Raw genomic sequence first — 19,057 nt, 5'->3', positions numbered from 1 at the left:
ATTGAACCTTCAGTATCTGCATATTGCTCACCAGTAGTCATGGTTAAGAAGGAAGATAATTCATATAGACTTGCTATTGACTTCAGAGGCCATAATGCTATTACTTGGTGGGATGCTGAGCCTATGCCCTTAATAGATAGCGATCTACACAAATTTTATGACTCTTCCTTCTTTTCAGAGATTGATATTGCGCAGGCATATCATCAAGTAATGTTAGATCCTTCTTCTAAGCAGTACACCGCTTTTCCTACACACCAAGGACTGATGCAGTATAGAACTATGCCCTTCGGTTTGGTAACTGCCTGTGCTACCTACGTGAGAATGATGAGAAAAGTCTTGGGTAATATGCCAAATGTTTCAGTTTATTTTGATAACATTTACGTAATGACATCCACGTGGGGCGAGCATATCCAAACATTAACATCAGTTTTGCGTAGGTTACGCTCACATGGCCTCATTGCCAAGCCGAAGAAATGCTTCCTTGGGTATAACAAGATTAGATATCTTGGACTGATACTTTCTAATAACTCTCTGCAGCCACTTCCCAGTAAGATCAAAGCTTTATTAGAATTTAAATTCCCCAAAACCAAGAAGCTCATGAGTAGCTTTCTTGGTTCTGTAAATTTTTATACACGGTTTATCCCGAACCTTACTGATCTTACAGGCATCTTATCAGACTTCCTTAAAAAGTCTGTGAAGGAACCTCTTGAACTTTCCGACGTAGCTCGGGAAAAGTTTAATGAGATTAAAAGCATCTTTTCGAAAGACCCCTATACTTAAGATTCCAGATATTAATAAAACATTTTGTTTAAGAACTGATGTCTCCAATACTGGCTTAGGTGCAGTGTTACTACAATACCATGATGGTACTCCCTTCCCTGTATGCTTCCTAAGCCGGAAACTCCTTAACGCAGAAACGAGATACTCCACCATAGAAAAGGAATGTTTGGCCCTTGTGCGGGTTATCTCCAAACTTAAATTTTATTTGCTGGGAAAAGAATTCATTTTAGAAACGGACCACAAACCTTTGATATACCTAGAAACTTTTAAGGGAACCAACAGTCGCCTCTTGAGGTGGACATTGGCACTCCAGGCTTTTAAGTTCCATATTGTGTATATCAATGGTTCATCCCATTATTTCTCTGACTGGTTAAATCGTGACAGTCAGTAGAAGATTTGTTGCCTTACGCGACTTCCATATGTTAGAACTTTTTCCTCGCCTATTCCTCTTATACTCCTTGACTATAAGTCTTGGTATGGGGGAGTGTGAGGGAAAAGTTCAATAGATATGAATAGCGAGGGAGTATATAGTAATAATAGTTTCATTGCCGGCTACTTGTTAAGGTAGGGTAAGTCCAGCTCCCGCTATTCCCCCCTTTTTCCCCCTCCCCGAAAGTGATAGTTTGATTGCCGGCTACTTGTTAAGGTAGGGTAAGTCCAGCTCCCGCTATTCCCCCCCTTTTTCCCCCTCCCCGAAAGTTATAGTTTGATTGCCGGCTGCTTGTTAAGGTAGGGTCAGTCTAGCTCCCGCTATCCCTTCCCCTCCCTCTTCCCTTCTCCCCGAAAGGTGACGTTTGGGGCTCCAGTCAAACAGTAAATCACTCGACTCACAGCTCCCAATACTACTGTAAGTACATGCCTGATCATATTTTAGTGGACTTATTGGTTGAAAGCTTCACTTTTGACCAATAATTAACTTAGTCCTTTCAGTCTTGATAGGTTAAAATGTTTTAATAATCACCACATCTTTTAGGTATTGTACTTATCATGGAGAGTGATTTCTTAAGCAGTGGGTAATCTGTCTCTCTTTACAGCTTGAAAGGACAGAGAGGGTCACCTGCTAATCAATGAGTAGAAATTGAAGGAGACGGACTAACGTTCTGAGACGTCCCAAATTCTGATCCACTTACCTGTTTGTGTATGCAAGTAGCAGGATATAACCCCTCATCACTGCATTGGAGAAAACCTGCTTTCCTCTCATCTGGCCGGATTATTGACGGCTATAAAATCTGCGAAGAACGAGCCGGTGGGATGTCACCAACACCTGCGACCCCCCCATCATCAGCAACGGCTACGATTTCAACAACACGCAGTGTCACCAACACCAGACACCCAAGTTTTATATAAATATATTAGTGTTGAATTCAGTTATCATTTATATTTTCATTTTTCATTTTCTTTAATGTAGGATTAATATTTCATATATAAGTGTTTTATATTTTATATTTTCTATATAATAAAGTGTTTATGTTTGTCTGTTATTATTTCTTTTTCTATTCATTAATTTTCCTGAGGAGGAGCCAGCCTAGGTAATACTGTCTGAAGTTGTTACAGGGCTGAGTAAGCCTTCACAATCATCGCCCCCAATTAGGGAGACATCTTATATAACATACTACTGTAAAAATTATGCTAAATTTACTATGGCAGGACACCACCTGTAAGAAGCCATTGTCAAGTAATTCTTTATAAACTGGCCAGGAAATTATTTCCTTCATTGTCGCCTAAATATCCGTTTTGCAATCGCCAAAAAAAAAAAAAAAAAAAAAAAAAAAAGCAATTGCAATTTGTATATTTACTACCAATTCAGAGTCATGTACTTATATATCTGTTATATCTATGTGACTCTGATGGGTTAGTATTATACCTCATTAAGAATATCTTATTATTTCACATACACCTTTTAATTTACACCAAAGTGGTTGGGCCACTTACCTTTTATATCCTACGTCTCTCCCCTCTCCCACCCTTTTCTGATATTTCTATCCTTACCCATCCTTCTTCCTTACCCATCTTACCAAAGCTCTGGTCATAAGAAGAAGAAGAAGTCTGATTAATGGCTCACTAAAAGCTGAGTCATAATGGGACTTCAGTATCTCTTCAAGCTGGGGCCCAATACTGGATGTGGTTTTTGCCTTAGATTTGGCATAATAAAAGAAATACTTCGTTTTTTTCAATTTCATGTGTGGCTTTAAGTTCTTCCTGTGTTTATTGGCTCCTGTATGGTTCCCTAAACTTAAGTTCAATATTTTCTATTTTTGTGGCCAGTGCTTCCTTCTGTGTTTCAGATATATTGGCCCACTTTCAGCAACTCTGTGATTCTTCGCCTTCATCTGTACGAGTGTCTCTGTATACCTTGCATCTCTGTGGCCTTGAGCAGACCTCAAGTGCCACAGAGTTCATTTTTTCTTGTCAAATGTTCGAACCCATGTTGTTTAGGATATCTTCCCAGCTTGTTTCATTGAGGACATAGTTGATCTGGTCCGACTGTCTGCTTGTGTTATTGAAGTTCAATAATTTATCTCATTGTGCTAGTCAGAAGCCCTATGTTGTGATCTGTTATATTTCGTACCAGATCATCATTATTAGTAAAGATAGGGTCAAGTTTATTTTCCATTCGTGTTAGTTCCACTATTTTCTGGCTTAAGGTGAATTTGCTGCAGAGATTGAATAGCCCATGTGTGTATGAATTTTCATCAGAGCTGCCTCCTGGGGTTATCTCTGCTATCACAGTATTTGTCACATTTCTCCATTTTAGGTCTCTTAAGTTGAAATCAACCAGCAACAAGATATTTGGGGCTGGAGTTGTGAGATTCCCCAGACAGTAGGTCTTTAGTAGTTCCGAGCATATAAGCAACTCTGTGACATATAGGCCAATACCCCTTTGTTGCCTGTTCTTTCTGTCTTATCTGAATAGGTTGTACCCTGGGATCCGTATTTCTTTTTCAGAATCATTGATCCTTTCTGTGGGTCTCTGTGAAAGCCGCAAACATTGCATTTGACTCTGCAAGCGGTATTCTGATGAAAATCACTTTGGTGTTAATGGCTTTAGACCCTGTCGCCGTGTTGATGGTATGTGGGAGCTTTATTTGGCAGTAATATCTGTTGTTCTGGAGTGCCTCCACTCCAGTAGTGATCCGAGATGGTGTAGTATTTCTGTTATTTCTTGCAAGCTTCATTTCCTTCTAGGTACTAAAAAAATCTGTCTCTGGATTGGTTTTAACTACCATGGTTTGTTTCCCATGGTCGGAGTGAGTTGTATTTACTTTTATTTATGTTTTTATTAACACATCAGCCTTCTCCCATCAAGGTAGGGAGGCCCGAAAAAGAAAAACTTTCGTTATCATTCACTCCATCACTGTCTTGCCAGAGGCGTGCTTGCACTAGTTATAAAACTATAAATTAACACTCTCCTTCAGAGTGCAGACACTGTACTTCCCATCTCCAGGACTCAAGTCCGGCCTGCCGGTTTCCCTGAATTCCTTCATAAATGTTACCTTGCTCACACTCCAACAGCATGGCAAGTCTTAAAAACTTTTTGTCTCCATTCGCTCCTATCTAACACGTTCATGCATGCTTGCTGGAAGTCAAAGCCTCTCACACACAAAACTTCCTCTACCCCCATCCCTCCAACCTTTCCTAGGACGACCCCTACCCCACCTTCCCTCCCGTTTAAATGGTGTGTCTGAGAGTATGTGATGTAGCATGTTTTCCATGGACTGAAGAGCAACACATTTCAGTGTGAAATAGCTTGCAAGAAGAAGGGCTGCATACACCTTTGTTCATGAGGTCGCAGCATTTTATGGGATGGTCAAAATTGTATGTTCCACCTGTTTTTTCAGATATTCTAATACTACAAATTCTCAAGGCATAGAATTTGCATAGATTTGATTTCCGTTTGCCAGGATTTTTTGTAGTTGAGTTCCCTACTTGTGCATTTTTCTGACTCTCCACTATTTACATCACCCGTACTAGAAATTAGTGCCACCACCAGCTATTACTGGTAATGTATCAATACTATTCCCCAAAGCATCATCCCCTTTTTTTACATCACCAGCGGTATTTCTATTTTATATTTCTAGAACTCGTCTATGTTTATCTTTACCTGGCTCATCAATACAGGATCACTATGTCCATCTGGTGCACTGTCTGGCATCTCTGTATCCTTATAGTTACTGTCTTCCAAGGCAGCACCAACACTGTATTTTCCCATCTGTTATACAAGACTCAAATTTTCAAAAAAATTATATTTTTTTGTTGATGTTTCTGTCTTTAATAAAAAATATTATTTTCTCCCACAGGTGTGTCACTTTAGCAGATCCAAAAACATTTTCCTATTTAAACATCATTAGTGTGGACTGATGTATGTTTACACAGGTACCATGGTTCCATTTTTGAAGAGATTACATGCAACCCACGTGAAACTTCGCTTGATACTAATGTTACAACTTACACAAGTTTTCATGATGAACTTAATAGGTGCATCTAATCTTTGAGTAATTATTATATCAAGGAATATTGGTGGATTGACTCACCTCTACACTGAACCTTCCACCCTGAGCTGAGCCTCTAAACTCCCAGCTGGATGGAAGTGATATGTTACCTCAGCTTCTTGGATTTGCCTCTTGACCGGAGTCCCCTTAGCAAAACCATATGTGCCTTGCAGGTTTTGCTACGAAAAATACACCATACAGACCATCCCTGTATTTTGTGCACATAGCAGACTCATACTCACACAGGGGTTACCCATCAATGTATTTATTGCCAAAATTACAGAGTACATACTATGAGTACATACAGCTACTAATGATCCCTAAATGGCTCTGTTCATTGCATTTGGCAAAATTTAGTTTTACATTTAATGCTTTCTGGAAGTCAAGGATACAACATTGTTGACCTTTTTTCCCAGACATAACTAAAGAAGTTTTAAATTTATTAAGTGTAGCCTTTCAATGTGAGAACTACGTTATTTATTAATAGGCTAGTATCACCCCCCCCCCAAAAAAAAAAAAAAAAAAAAGATATTCCTCATAATATTGTTTTCATTAGTTTAACTACAACTAACCTCTAGTTGATGGGGTGTCAATTCATTTGGAACTTTGACTTCTTCAACTCACTGGTTTATTATAATTATCGAAAGTAGCTGTTTGGTATAACTTCATTTAATTTTAATGATGTGAGTAATTCATTCATGGATGCATTTGCTGTTCTTAATTATTCACTTTTTTGTCTTGGTAGAATTATAGATCAGCATTGTTCTCTGGGTTTCCATTATTTTAACCTTTTTCAATGCATTCCATTAATGTCATATTAAATTAAATACTAAAATTTCAATGTAATCAGGATACGTGGAATATTGTTCACCACGATGAGACAGGATTTTATGTTTGTTCCACATTTATCCTTCATTATTCAAAAAAACAGATGGGGTGGAAATGGGTAAATAAAAGAAAATGAGAAAGGGGATTGTGGGAAGGAAAGTGGAAGACGTTAATGGGATTAGTAACTTTGTTGAGTGAATATTTTTAAATAGACATAGAAAATATAGCAATTTGGGTTACTTTCTTTCTGGGCCTCAAGTTCTTCCTCAAAATACAACCCAAAACTGTTGACTACCTCCATGGTTACTGTTTACTGGTAAATAGAAAAAAAAAAGAGCAGCAGACATTTTGAAGACTTGTCTGTTCGTCCTGCCTAACCCAAAATTGAATCAGATTCCCAAAATTGAATCAGATTCCCTAAATTGAATCAGATTCCATAGGTTATGTGCACTACTAAAATCTTCATTTACATTTAGATTACAACCACTGAAATGTATCTCTTGAAATATTCTGAATTACGGGACCAAAAAAAAAAAAATTCAAAATAAAACGTTATATGTATTTTGATTGAAGGATGGGAGCGGAGGTGTGGCTGGTGGTGGCTGGACTGATGATGGCAGCTTGGATGTACTCTCGCTGGCGCCATAGCTACTGGTCCTCCCGTGGAGTACCAACTCCACCATTTCTTCCATTCCTCGGGCACATGCACAAGCAGATTTCATTGTTCCAGTTTCGGTGGGATTACATAGATGAGGTCTGTACCTTTCACTTAATTATCATCAAAACTCCTTTCAAGAAATATCATAATATATCATACTGATAAAATATTATATATCATGTTGATAGGCTTTTTGTCTCGAATGTCTTCTAAAAGAAAATAAAAAATAAACTTAGAAAATATGAAATACTACTTATGGTTAGTAAAAATACTGTTATTAGTTCGCTCAAATTGTAAAGACAATTTTTTTTCCCAGGTGTATTACAAGAATGGAGGTTCGAAGTATTGTGGACTGTACGAACTGTTTCGTCCTGTTCTTATGATTGGTGACCCTGACCTTCTCAAAAACATCTTCGTTAAAGATTTTGATCATTTTGTTGATCGTCGGCGGATTCTGGCTGAAGATGGGAGCATTTTAAATGAAATGCTGAGTAACAAGACCGGAGACGAGTGGAAAACCCTTCGAGCCATCCTGACTCCAACCTTTACCTCAGGCAAGATGCGCTCAATGTTCCCTATCATCTGTTCCAAGGCCGACGATCTCGTCTATTTCTCCCTCAAAGAGGCTGCTATAAAACCTTTCATTGACATGAATGCAAACTTCGGACGGTTCACTATGGACACCATTGCTTCCTGTGCTTTTGGTATTGAATGTAATTCCTTCGAGAAAGAGGAATCGGAATTCGCCAAAAGGGCAGGAGATTTCTTCGAATTTTCATTATTAAAAGTATTAATATTTACTCTTTTTAACATGTATCCGAGAGTTTGTAGTGCTCTGGGAATCAAGATGGAGTTATCCCCTGTCAAATTCTTCAGAAGTGTAGTGGAGGAGACCATAGCAGCAAGGAAGTCTGGTCAGAGAAGAGGAGATTACTTGGACCTTCTACTAGATGCACGAGCTGGACATGAAGATATCAGCGCTCCTTACTCATTAACCTCAACACATAGCCAGGACGCCACTGCCCGTGACTCTCCTACCGTAGAACACCACACAGTTATCAAGGAAACCCCTTCCTCTACTGATAAAGTTTCTTTAACCCAGTGTAAGAAAAGTCAGTATTGATATTTTATTCTCATTACTTGAATAACAAAAAAAATAATGTTGATGAAGAATGGTTTTATGAATATAAAGAGGCAATACCGTGTTGGCCATGTTGTCTACAAGTCTCGTTAATTCTGACTCGGATTGCTTTATTAATCAAGTTTAATGATCACTTGACAGGATTGTGCTGAAATTTTAATTGGCAGGAAACACGATTCCGGTGGCTAAATCAGTAGTAATAAAGATACGAATTCTATTATTAATGCTACAAGTTATTAGTCAATAAGACAAACTTTGACGAGTTGTCAAATTAGATCACATCTTTTACTATTTCTTTGAGGAGAAAGAAGTACTGAATAGTCATACTATATGAGAGCTTAAAATGTAGCACTTTGGCACTTAAAGCCCTCATAATTATTTAGTTACATTATAAAGTATAACTACAGCAGTCTTTGTGATGTTCATTCATAATTGCTTCAGTTGTTTTGAAACTTAGTCAGACGCCTGGAAGTTTGATTTAATGAGATTTAAGTGTCTTGACAAGTCGTCTTAACTAATTATTGAAAAGGTGATTTAATGAAAATCTCCCGAACAATATTAGTCAGAATGTCACATTTATTTATTATTGTTTTGAATTTAAGAGTTTTAGGTCTGATGAAATAGAGTATAAAAGTAAACTGACACATCGTTTGTGAAGAATATAATAACCCAGAGGTAAAAAACGTATAAATTAAATGTTATTTCTTTGCAGTGTTGACAGATAAGAGCATCGTAGCTCAGTGTGTGCTGTTCCTGATTGCTGGATACGATACTACAGCCTCTGCTCTGGCTTTTTCGTCCTTTCTTTTGGCTAAATATCCAATACATCAGCTGCATCTCCGAGAGGAGGTGCAACAGATGATTGAGGAGCATGGTGATATTACCTACCAGGGCATCCTGGAAGCCAAGTTTCTTGACGCTTGTATCATGGGTGAGAAAAGTCTCTCAGTTACGACAGTTTGGGACAACAATAACGTCCCATTTAATATCGTTTTAAATTAATATCTCTTAAGAGTTTTAATTTACCTATACTTGATAAACTGGTATTAAAACCTTATTTCTCGTTTTTGTTATAAGTAATTATATTAATTTTTTACTCTGAAAATGGCTACTCTGCTGTCCTTTTCATTTTAATAAGAAGGGCACTGAAGGATCAGTTTGGATCAGTGAAGATTATGTCAGATAACTCGACAACTGAAACTGTTTGAAATATCTGGGATCAGTAACGAATATAATCATGACACCGTAGGCTGATTATTACGTTAATGTGACACAACAAGTGTCTGGCATTGCTCGTAATATCAATAAGACAGTATCTGACACTGTTCTTAGTGTCAAGCTCAAAGTCAAGTTAACATGACGCAGCAGCTGAACGGTGGTCACCCTAATACAGTGCAATATATCAAGTATCTACCATTGTCCTTAGTTCGGTTAGAAGGGCACTCAGTTCACATGTTATTGTCCGTGAGCATGTTACCCTAAACCTGCTGCTCGTGTTCACCTAGCAGTAAGTAGGTACCTGGGTGTTTGTCGACTGTTGTGGGTCGCATCCTGGGGGAGGGGTAGTATACCTCAGATAGAGCTGGGCTTTGTAATAAGCTTAGGTAGGATAACAGCTTTTGGTCTGTAAAACTGATTTGTGTAAAAAACTCTGTAAATATCTGGCACTGTTGGTAACAGCCAGGCAGTGGTCATTTTTATGTTCAACAGCAAGTGTTTGTCACTGCCCGTAGCAGCTTAGTGATGGTCACACTAACGTAAGAGGCAAGTGTCTGACACGGCTAAATGGAACACAGCAAGTGTCTCACAGTGCCAGGGTGTTGGTTGCTAATGTAATGAACATTAAAATGGTATAAAATACCATGTAATAGAGCAAGTGTGACAGCGAGCGGAGCAGCTGGGTGGTTGTAACGCTAATCTGATACAGAAAGCGTCTGAAACAGCTTGTAGCAGCAGCTAAATCTGCATCTTAATCCGATACAGCAAGTGTCTGAAACTGTTCATGGCAGCGGCGTCAAGGGCAAGGCGTGGGGGGCTTTTGTCCTCCAAAGTCCCCCTTCCAACCAGACAGCTGCATCTCAACAACCCCTTCCCCTCTGGTGTAGAAATACTAGCGCCTTCCATGCAATGATGGTCAAGTTAATATGTCTGAGCCTGTGGCTCAATGATGACGGTAATTTAACATTATAAGTGTCTGACACTTCACTTAATACCAAACTAATGGTCATGCAAATATGAAGCAGCAAATATCTAACTGTCGCAGTAACAGACTAAGTTAATGCAACACATGTGTCTGACAATGCCTGTAGCAGCTGATAATTTAACTGAAACGAGTGTATTTGGTAAGCTGTTATTCCCCTGAAATAACAATGGTCTGACAATGCCCGTAGCAGCTGATAATTTAACTGAAACGAGTGTATTTGGCAAGCTGTTAGTCCCCTGAAATAACAATAACAATGGTCTGACAATGCCCGTAGCAGCAAACTGATGACCCTTCTAACATGAAGGAGTGTTTGACAAGGCCAAAGCAGCAAGCAGATGGTCGCTCTAACGTGACACAATATCTAACAATTCCCGTAAAAGTTGGGTGTTTATATAATTACAACACAAATGCGGCATACAATTTTTGAAGATATTTATTTTTAATTATTGTTGACAGATATGGTAAACACGAGGAAATTAAATCTTCATCAGAGTAAAAAAAAATTCTGGCCACAAAATAGAGCGAAACACCAACGTCAAAGACCTGGGAGTGATCATGTCGGAGGATCTCACCTTCAAGGACCATAACATTGTATCAATCGCATCTGCTAGAAAAATGACAGGATGGATAATGAGAACCTTCAAAACTAGGGAGGCCAAGCCCATGATGACACTCTTCAGGTCACTTGTTCTATCTAGGCTGGAATATTGCTGATTGAGACACTTATGCAGCATATGAAAATCTTTATTCAGGAAACGTTTCGCCACACAGTGGCTTCATCAGTCCAATACAAAGAGGAAGGCGTAAGGAGAGGAGGAGAATGAGGTAATCAGTCCCTCGTGGAATATTGCTGCACACTAACAGCACCTTTCAAGGCAGGTGAAATTGCTGACCTAGAAAATGTACAGAGAACTTTCACGGCGCGCATAACGGAGATAAAACACCTCAATTATTGGGAGCGCTTGAGGTTCCTAAACCTGTATTCCCTGGAACGCAGGAGGGAGAGATACATGATTATATACACCTGGAAAATCCTAGAGGGACTAGTACCGAACTTGCACACGAAAATCACTCACTACGAAAGCAAAAGACTTGGCAGACGATGCACCATCCCCCCAATGAAAAGCAGGGGTGTCACTAGCACGTTAAGAGACCATACAATAAGTGTCAGGGGCCCGAGACTGGTCAACTGCCTCCCAGCATACATAAGGGGGATTACCAACTGACCCCTGGCAGTCTTCAAGCTGGCACTGGACAAGCACCTAAAGTCGGTTCCTGACCAGCCGGGCTGTGGCTCGTACGTTGGTTTGCGTGCAGCCAGCAGCAACAGCCTGGTTGATCAGGCTCTGATCCACCAGGAAGCCTGGTCACAGACCGGGCCGCGGGGGCGTTGACCCCCGGAACTCTCTCCAGGTAAACTCCAGGTAAACAGAAATCAATACATGGTTAACTAAGCTCATATGAACTCTAATCTCCAAAAATTTTTTTAGGTTTAACGACGCTATAATTACTTGTGTTACATTTGGTTAACGGATATAAATGCAAAATAGCTAGACTCTTCATTTGTTAATTTTAATTGATTATTTTTTTTCAGAAACGTTGAGACTGTACCCACCGGGGACCTTTGGGGAGCGTCTGTGTACTAAAACTTACAAGTAAGTCTTAATGTTAACCATTGTATGGTGATGGTATTACATTTACCAGGGCGGAGGTCAAGTGCTTTCTGACGGGAGTTTTACGTTTTATGATGACCTCTTAACTGGAGCTTTTGCTGATATAACTGATGTGACTCACGAAATTGTAATGACACGATTGCAAACAAACCATACCATGGGTGGGGTTAGAACCAGCGATCACAGTCTCAAGACGTTAGCCACTGGTCCAGTGGCTAACGCGTCGGTCTGGAGTTTTGAGACTCTCTGATCGCGGGTTCTAACCCCACCCGTGGTATGGCTTATAACTGAGGTCTTCTGTCTTACCTGTGTATCTCGTAAAATATTAAAGATCATATAATAACGTAAGAAAGAAGGAGCACTGCAGCAGATCTACTGGCCCAAGCAAGTCAGGTTCAAGTCACACCCACTCTTGCATTTGTCTAACCAATTTTTAAAAGTACACAAAGTTTTAGTTTTAATGATGTTACTCGCCAGTTTGTTCCATTCCTCTACAACTCTATTACCAAACCAATGCTTTTCTTTATCCTTTCTAAATCTAATTTCTTCCAACTTGAACCCAGTACTGCGAGTCCTGCCTTGGTTTGATATTTTTACTAAGTTATTTACATTCCCTTTATTTATTCCTGTTTTCCTTTCATAACCTTCAGTCTTATCCCCAGGCCCGGTGGCCTGGTGGCTAAAGCTCCCGCTTCACACACAGAGGGCCCGGGTTCGATTCCCGGAGGGTGGAAACATTTCGACACGTTTCCTTACACCTGTTGTCCTGTTCACCTAGCAGCAAATAGGTACCTGGGTGTTAGTCGACTGGTGTGGGTCGCATCCTGGGGGACAAGATTAAGGACCCCAATGGAAATAAGTTAGACAGTCCTCGATGACGCACTGACTTTCTTGGGTTATCCTGGGTGGCTAACCCTCCGGGGTTAAAAATCCGAACGAAATCTTATCTTATCTTAAGTGCAGATTCAGGACCTTGAATCATAGCTTGGCTTTTATAAATAGTAAAGAAATGAACGATTTTTTCCTTCTAGTCTATTTTCGACCCATTATTTTATACACTACTACGCATCCTAGATGAGGAACCTTAAACTGATGGCCACAATTTGTTTTCTCCCTCATTTTTTTTTATTTAGGTTTGTAAAATGAGAATGCCTCATCCGATGAGCTTCAAATTTTCGACTCTGTTGTACTGTATCGAGGGCGAGGTTCATGTACTACTGACTAGTGCAACTGCTCTATTTCCAGAGTTGTGTAACACATTCCGACATTACTGGAATGGCAATAATTATTTTCAAAAGTTTCTGCTGAATAAGAGATAAGATTTCGTTCGGATTTTTAACCCCGGAGGGTTAGCCACCCAGGATAACCCAAGAAAGTCAGTGCGTCATCGAGGACTGTCTAACTTATTTCCATTGGGGTCCTTAATCTTGTCCCCCAGGATGCGACCCACACCAGTCGACTAACACCCAGGTACCTATTTGCTGCTAGGTGAACAGGACAATAGGTGTAAGGAAACGTGTCGAAATGTTTCCACCCGCCGGGAATCGAACCCGGGCCCTCCGTGTGTGAAGCAGGAGCTTTAGCCACCAGGCCACCGGGCCACCAGCTTTCTGATGTTCAGAAAAGTTGTGTCTTGATGAGTCAAGGTGGAAACTGAAGTGAACAGATGTTCATTTAACAAATCTGAGTGAAAAGTACCTAGATATTTACCGTCTGAATGAAAAGTACCAAGGCATATACCAAGTATGAGTGAAAAGTGCCAAGACATTTACCAAGTATGAGTGAAAAGTGCCAAGACATTTACCTAGTCTCTGTGACAAGTACCAAGATATTTACTAAGTCTAAGTGAAAAGTACCAAGACATTTACCAAGTCTAAGTGAAAAGTACCAAGACATTTACCAAGTCTAAGTGAAAAGTACCAAGATATTTACCATCTGAATGAAAAGTGCCAAGACAATTACCAAGTATGAGTGAAAAGTGCCAAGACAATTACCAAGTCTGAGTGAAAAGTGCCAAGACAATTACCAAATCTGAGTGAAAAGTGCCAAGACAATTACCAAGTCTGAGTGAAAAGTGCCAAGACAATTACCAAGTCTGAGTGAAAAGTACCAAGGCATTTTTATTCCGTTGAAGTTTCGTTAAATATAATTGACCGGGCAGCGGGGGCGTTGCCCCCCGAACATCCGCCAGGATGTAAAAAGACTTCGTTATGTAACAGCAGAAGCATCTTACGGACAAGATAGTACCATTAACCTCAATTGTTTGCTGGCAAATTTGTCAGTATACTAACAAACTTAAAAAAAAATTAGGATCGTTGGAATGACTCTTCAGGTCAACATATAATTTTCTTCAATAGCGTTTTTACCGTAATGCATTTTCACGTTGTTATAACGTTGCTTAAACAAAAATTCGCCAATTTTATTGACTGAACAGTAAGAATGATTTACATTCAACAACTGAAGAATCGGCTGATTGCCCTCAAAATTTTAACACTGTTGTTAGTCCATAAGAGAGATAATAACCTACACTGTTGTTAGTCCATAAGAGAGATAATAACCTACACTGTTGTTAGTCCATAAGAGAGATAATAACCTACACTGTTGTTAGTCAATAAGAGAGATAATAACCTACACTGTTGTTAGTCCATAAGAGAGATAATAACCTACACTGTTGTTAGTCAATAATATTTACGTGACCACGATTACTACTCTTACATGTCAACCTGACCAACACTATCACACCTTTATAATTCCATTATAAGCCTTCATTTTCAAGTTTCTCTCCTGCATTGATCTAGCAACAGATAAGCATAACATCTAATAATCACAAATACCAAGTGTTCCTTGTGTGTCATATTCATTTACGTTACAGGAACATCTCGTTAATCTCACAAAACCACACAACTCAAATTAGATTTCACTTTTACAAGTAATACTGTACCTAGTAATAGAGTGCTACCTCTAGGCTGCAGATTGTTAGGGGCATCACACTCCTCGATCTCAGACCTGGCCTAATTTAGAGTCAGATCAGTTAGGCAGTTATGGCAGACATAACTAAGAAAAACGTACCAATACAGCTGGTCAGGAGCATCTTTGAGAAATATCTCCTATTTCCTAATTTATATCTAGATAGAAACACTCAATTACTTCGAATGAATTTTTAGTGTCATTCCAGATTGTAAACTAAAACGACACTTAACAAAACAGATTACCTGGCACTGAAGTGACTCTTCACCCTGGTGACCTAGTGACCATCCCATTTTGGAGTCTGCATCATGACCCTCGCTACTGGCAACATCCTGACGAGTTTCAGCCAGACCGCTTCCTTCCCGAGAACAAGGCGAAAATCACCGGTTTTACCCACATGCCTTTTGGAATTGGACCAAGGAACTGCATAGGTAATTGTTATATGTATTATATATATATATATATATATATATATATATATATATATATATATATATATATATATATATATATATATATATATATATATATATATGTACATATATATATATATATATATATATATATATATATATATATATATATATATATATATATATATATATATATATATATATATATAAATCTCCTGCAAGACCAGGACCCACACGTTACTGAATTCACAAACACAATGAGTAACTGCATGTTGCTACCAACAGTAACAAAACCTACAAGAGTTACGGAGACTAGTGTTTCCCTACTTGACCACATCTGGACCAACACCATATCCCCTTTAAAATCAGGCGTAATTACAGATAATACCACAGACCACTACCCTACTTTCCTCATAACAACTCTTGGTAAAATACCCCAAGACACTACTAAAGTCACCTTCAGACTTCACAATGAGGCAGCCATTAATAACTTCAAAACAGCAGTAACAAACATTGACTGGCACACTGAGCTAGAAATCTATACAGATATTGACGAATGTTTTAATAATTTTCTAAAAAAGACCCAATACCTCTATAACAAGCACTGCCCTAAAAAAAACTAAACAGATGACAGCTAAGAGACTGAACAGTCCCTGGCTAACACCCAGCATTCTCAAATCCATAAATACAAAACACCGATATGAAAAACAGTACAGAATGGGTCACATAACCATAGACCAAACAAAACGTTACTCGTCAATCCTAACCAGCCTGATAAGAAGGGCAAAAAAACTATTATGAGAACAGATTATCCAACTTACGAGGTGATATAAAAAAGACCTGGAAGACCCTATCAGAAATTCTGGGAACAAAAAAGATATCACGAAATAGCGAAATAAAATTAGCAAAATCAGATGAACCCCAACTCCCACCAACAAAAACAGCAAACAGACTCAATGATTTCTTCTCCACTATAGGACAAAACCTTGCCAATAAAATCCCAAGCTCAGATACCCCACCAAATGACTACCTCACTGGCAACTACCCGAACACACTGTTCCTAGCTCCGACTAACCCATACGAAGTCTCCCTTATTATCAACACACTAAAAAACAAGGCAGGAGATTTAAATACCTTACCACCCTTTATATACAAAAAAGTGTCACAAGTACTATCACCAATCATTGCAACACTCTTTAACAAATCCATTGAATCCTCCACCTTCCCTACAGCTCTCAAAATAGCAAGGGTCACCCCGATCCATAAAGGAGGAGACCAACCAGAGTTGAATAACTATAGGCCAATATCCAATTTACACCCTCTCTCAAAAATCTTCGAAAAATTAATTCATAAACGAATCTACTCCTACCTCATCTCCCAAAACATTCTCAACCCCTGCCAATTTGGATTCAGGCCTAATAAAAATACTAATGATGCTATTATACACATGCTAGAACATATATACACTGCAATAGAGAAAAAAGAAGTCCCACTGGGGATCTTCATTGACTTACGTAAAGCTTTTGATACAGTTGACCATGACTTGCTCCACGTAAAATTGTCACACTATGGTATAAGAGGGCACTCCCTCAACTACCTCAAGTCATACCTCAGCAACAGAAGCCAATATGTGTATGCAAATGGGGCAAGCTCTTCCGCTCAACCAATTACAGTTGGTGTCCCACAGGGAAGTGTCCTTGGCCCTCTTCTCTTTCTCCTATACATAAATGGCCTACCAAATGCTTCGCAATTACTCAAACCCACACTTTTTGCAGATGACACTACATACGTCTTCTCTCACCCGAGCCCAGTCACGCTAGCCAATACTGTAAACACCGAATTACAGAAAATATCTACCTGGATGAGGACTAACAAACTTACACTAAACATTAACAAAACCTACTTCATTCAGTTTGGTAACAGAGCTACAGATGTACCTCTTAACATAACGATAAACAGATCACCTATCACAAAGCTAACAGAGGGAAAATTCTTAGGAATCCACCTTGATAATAGACTCAAATTTCATACATATATACAACAAATTTCTAAGAAAATTTCCAAGACTGTAGGCATACTATCGAAGATACGGTACTATGTTCCACAGTCAGCCCTCCTGGCCCTATATCACTCTCTTATTTACCCCTATCTCACCTATGGAATTTGTGCATGGGGCTCAACAACAATTAACCATCTCAGACCACTAATTACCCAACAAAAGGCTGCAGTTAGAATAATAACAAATTCTCACTACAGGCAGCACACTCCACCAATATTCAAAACACTCAACCTACTCACCATACAAAACATCCATACTTATTACTGCACCTATTACATACATAGAACACTTAACTCTGATATTAACCCTCCCCTCAAACATCTCCTTGCCAACCTCAACTGAACACATGACCATAACACAAGGCACAGATCACTCTTTGATGTTCCTCGTGTCCATCTCACGCTATGCAAAAACTCAATGCACATAAAAGGCCCTAAAATCTGGAATTCATTACCTGTAAATATAAAAGAAACACTACCTGTTTATAAATTCAAGTCTCTTCTCAAAGATCACTTACTCACTCAAAACCAAATAAATACTGAATAACTGAACCTTATAAATTGTATATCCTATATGTCCTCACAATTATCACACAAATGTTAAACCTAGGACCCAATCTAACTTTGTTATTTTTTTAAATACACTACCTAACAGAATACTCCATTCGACTGAATGTACAGCAATGCATGCAACCATATGACCTGTCTTTGTAATACTCACTTGTGCTTTATAGTAATCTGTTTACAATAATGTTTTATCACTGATTTCATCATTGCTTAGTTAATCTTAAGTTAATTTTAAGCCAGCCCGTAATGCTATGCATATAAGTAAGTGGCTTTGGCATGCTGCTCTTACCTGTATCTTTTGTACCTCTGTATGTATGCTTAAAAAAAATATGATGGAGGAGAGAATAAGCTATCTTGATGCCCATGATGCTCTGTACCTCCTCACGAGGTGTCTTACTATGCCAAGATTTACTTACTTCTTGAGGTGTGCACCCTCTTTTGACAACCTAACACTCGATGAATATGACGCACACCTGAGATCAACTTTTAAGAAGGCACTGAACCTGTCACTAGAGGATGAGCAATGGAAACAGGCAACCCTCCCAGTGCGACTGGGAGGTATAGGGGTGCGTGAAGCAACGCATGTTGCTTTACCAGCTTTTCTGTCTTCGTGTTTGGCTTCCAGTGCATTAGTCAAGAAGATAGTTCCCGAACGCTTGAGAGACGTGGTAGAAGCTCAAGACCCCAGGTTTACTGAAGCAGCGATTCGGTGGGACACCCTTACAGACTCCTCCAGTAGACCAGATCCTCCCAAACAGCACAAACAGTCCCACTGGGACAAACCGATCATGGAAAAAATCGCCAACACAATGCTCTCCAATGGTTCAGGAAAGGACAAAGCTATTCTCCTGGCAGTGAAGGCACCACACTCAGGAAATTTCTTGTTAGCTGTTCCCAATTCCTCCCTGGGCACCTGTCTCGACCCACAGGCCATTCGGATTGGTGTTGCTCTTCGCCTAGCCGCCCCCATCCTCACCGAACATAGGTGTATTTGCGGCAGGGCTACAGCTGATCAATTCGGACTTCATGGTCTCGTGTGTCACACAGTAGAAGGGAAGTATGCCAGACATGAGGAGGTCAATGACATCATAAAGAGAAGCCTCGCCACAGCCCTTTGCCCAGCTCAACGGGAACCCCAAGTACAGAGGTCTGACGGAAGTCAAAAGCGTCCTGATGGAGCCACTATGCTACCCTGGAAGGATGGAAAGCAGATTGCCTGGGACTACACCTGTGCTGCCACATTGGCAGACACCTACTTGCCATACTCCGTAGTGAAGGG

The 19,057-nt window shown here is 39.5% G+C and overlaps 1 protein-coding gene across 2 annotated transcripts in view; it reads left to right on the top strand.

Moving 5' to 3' along the window:
• LOC128699673 (cytochrome P450 9e2-like) overlaps window positions 1-19,057 on the top strand; it is a 74,885-nt gene that overhangs the window by 21,168 nt on the left and 34,660 nt on the right. The window contains exons 2-6 of one of the 2 annotated variants that reach the window (XM_070099315.1): window positions 6,672-6,852; window positions 7,073-7,868; window positions 8,610-8,828; window positions 11,695-11,755; window positions 14,981-15,171. In XM_070099315.1, the coding sequence (XP_069955416.1) occupies window positions 6,673-6,852; window positions 7,073-7,868; window positions 8,610-8,828; window positions 11,695-11,755; window positions 14,981-15,171 (1,447 nt within the window). In that variant the 5' untranslated portion in view covers window position 6,672. The remainder of the gene's footprint in view (window positions 1-6,671; window positions 6,853-7,072; window positions 7,869-8,609; window positions 8,829-11,694; window positions 11,756-14,980; window positions 15,172-19,057) is intronic. The other variant, XM_070099316.1, reaches the window with a different exon arrangement.

This window comes from Cherax quadricarinatus, chromosome 67, assembly GCF_038502225.1.
Source record: "Cherax quadricarinatus isolate ZL_2023a chromosome 67, ASM3850222v1, whole genome shotgun sequence".
NCBI lineage: Eukaryota > Metazoa > Arthropoda > Malacostraca > Decapoda > Parastacidae > Cherax > Cherax quadricarinatus.
Note: the sequence above shows the minus strand (reverse complement) of the source record. Positions and strands in the feature narration are given on the sequence as shown.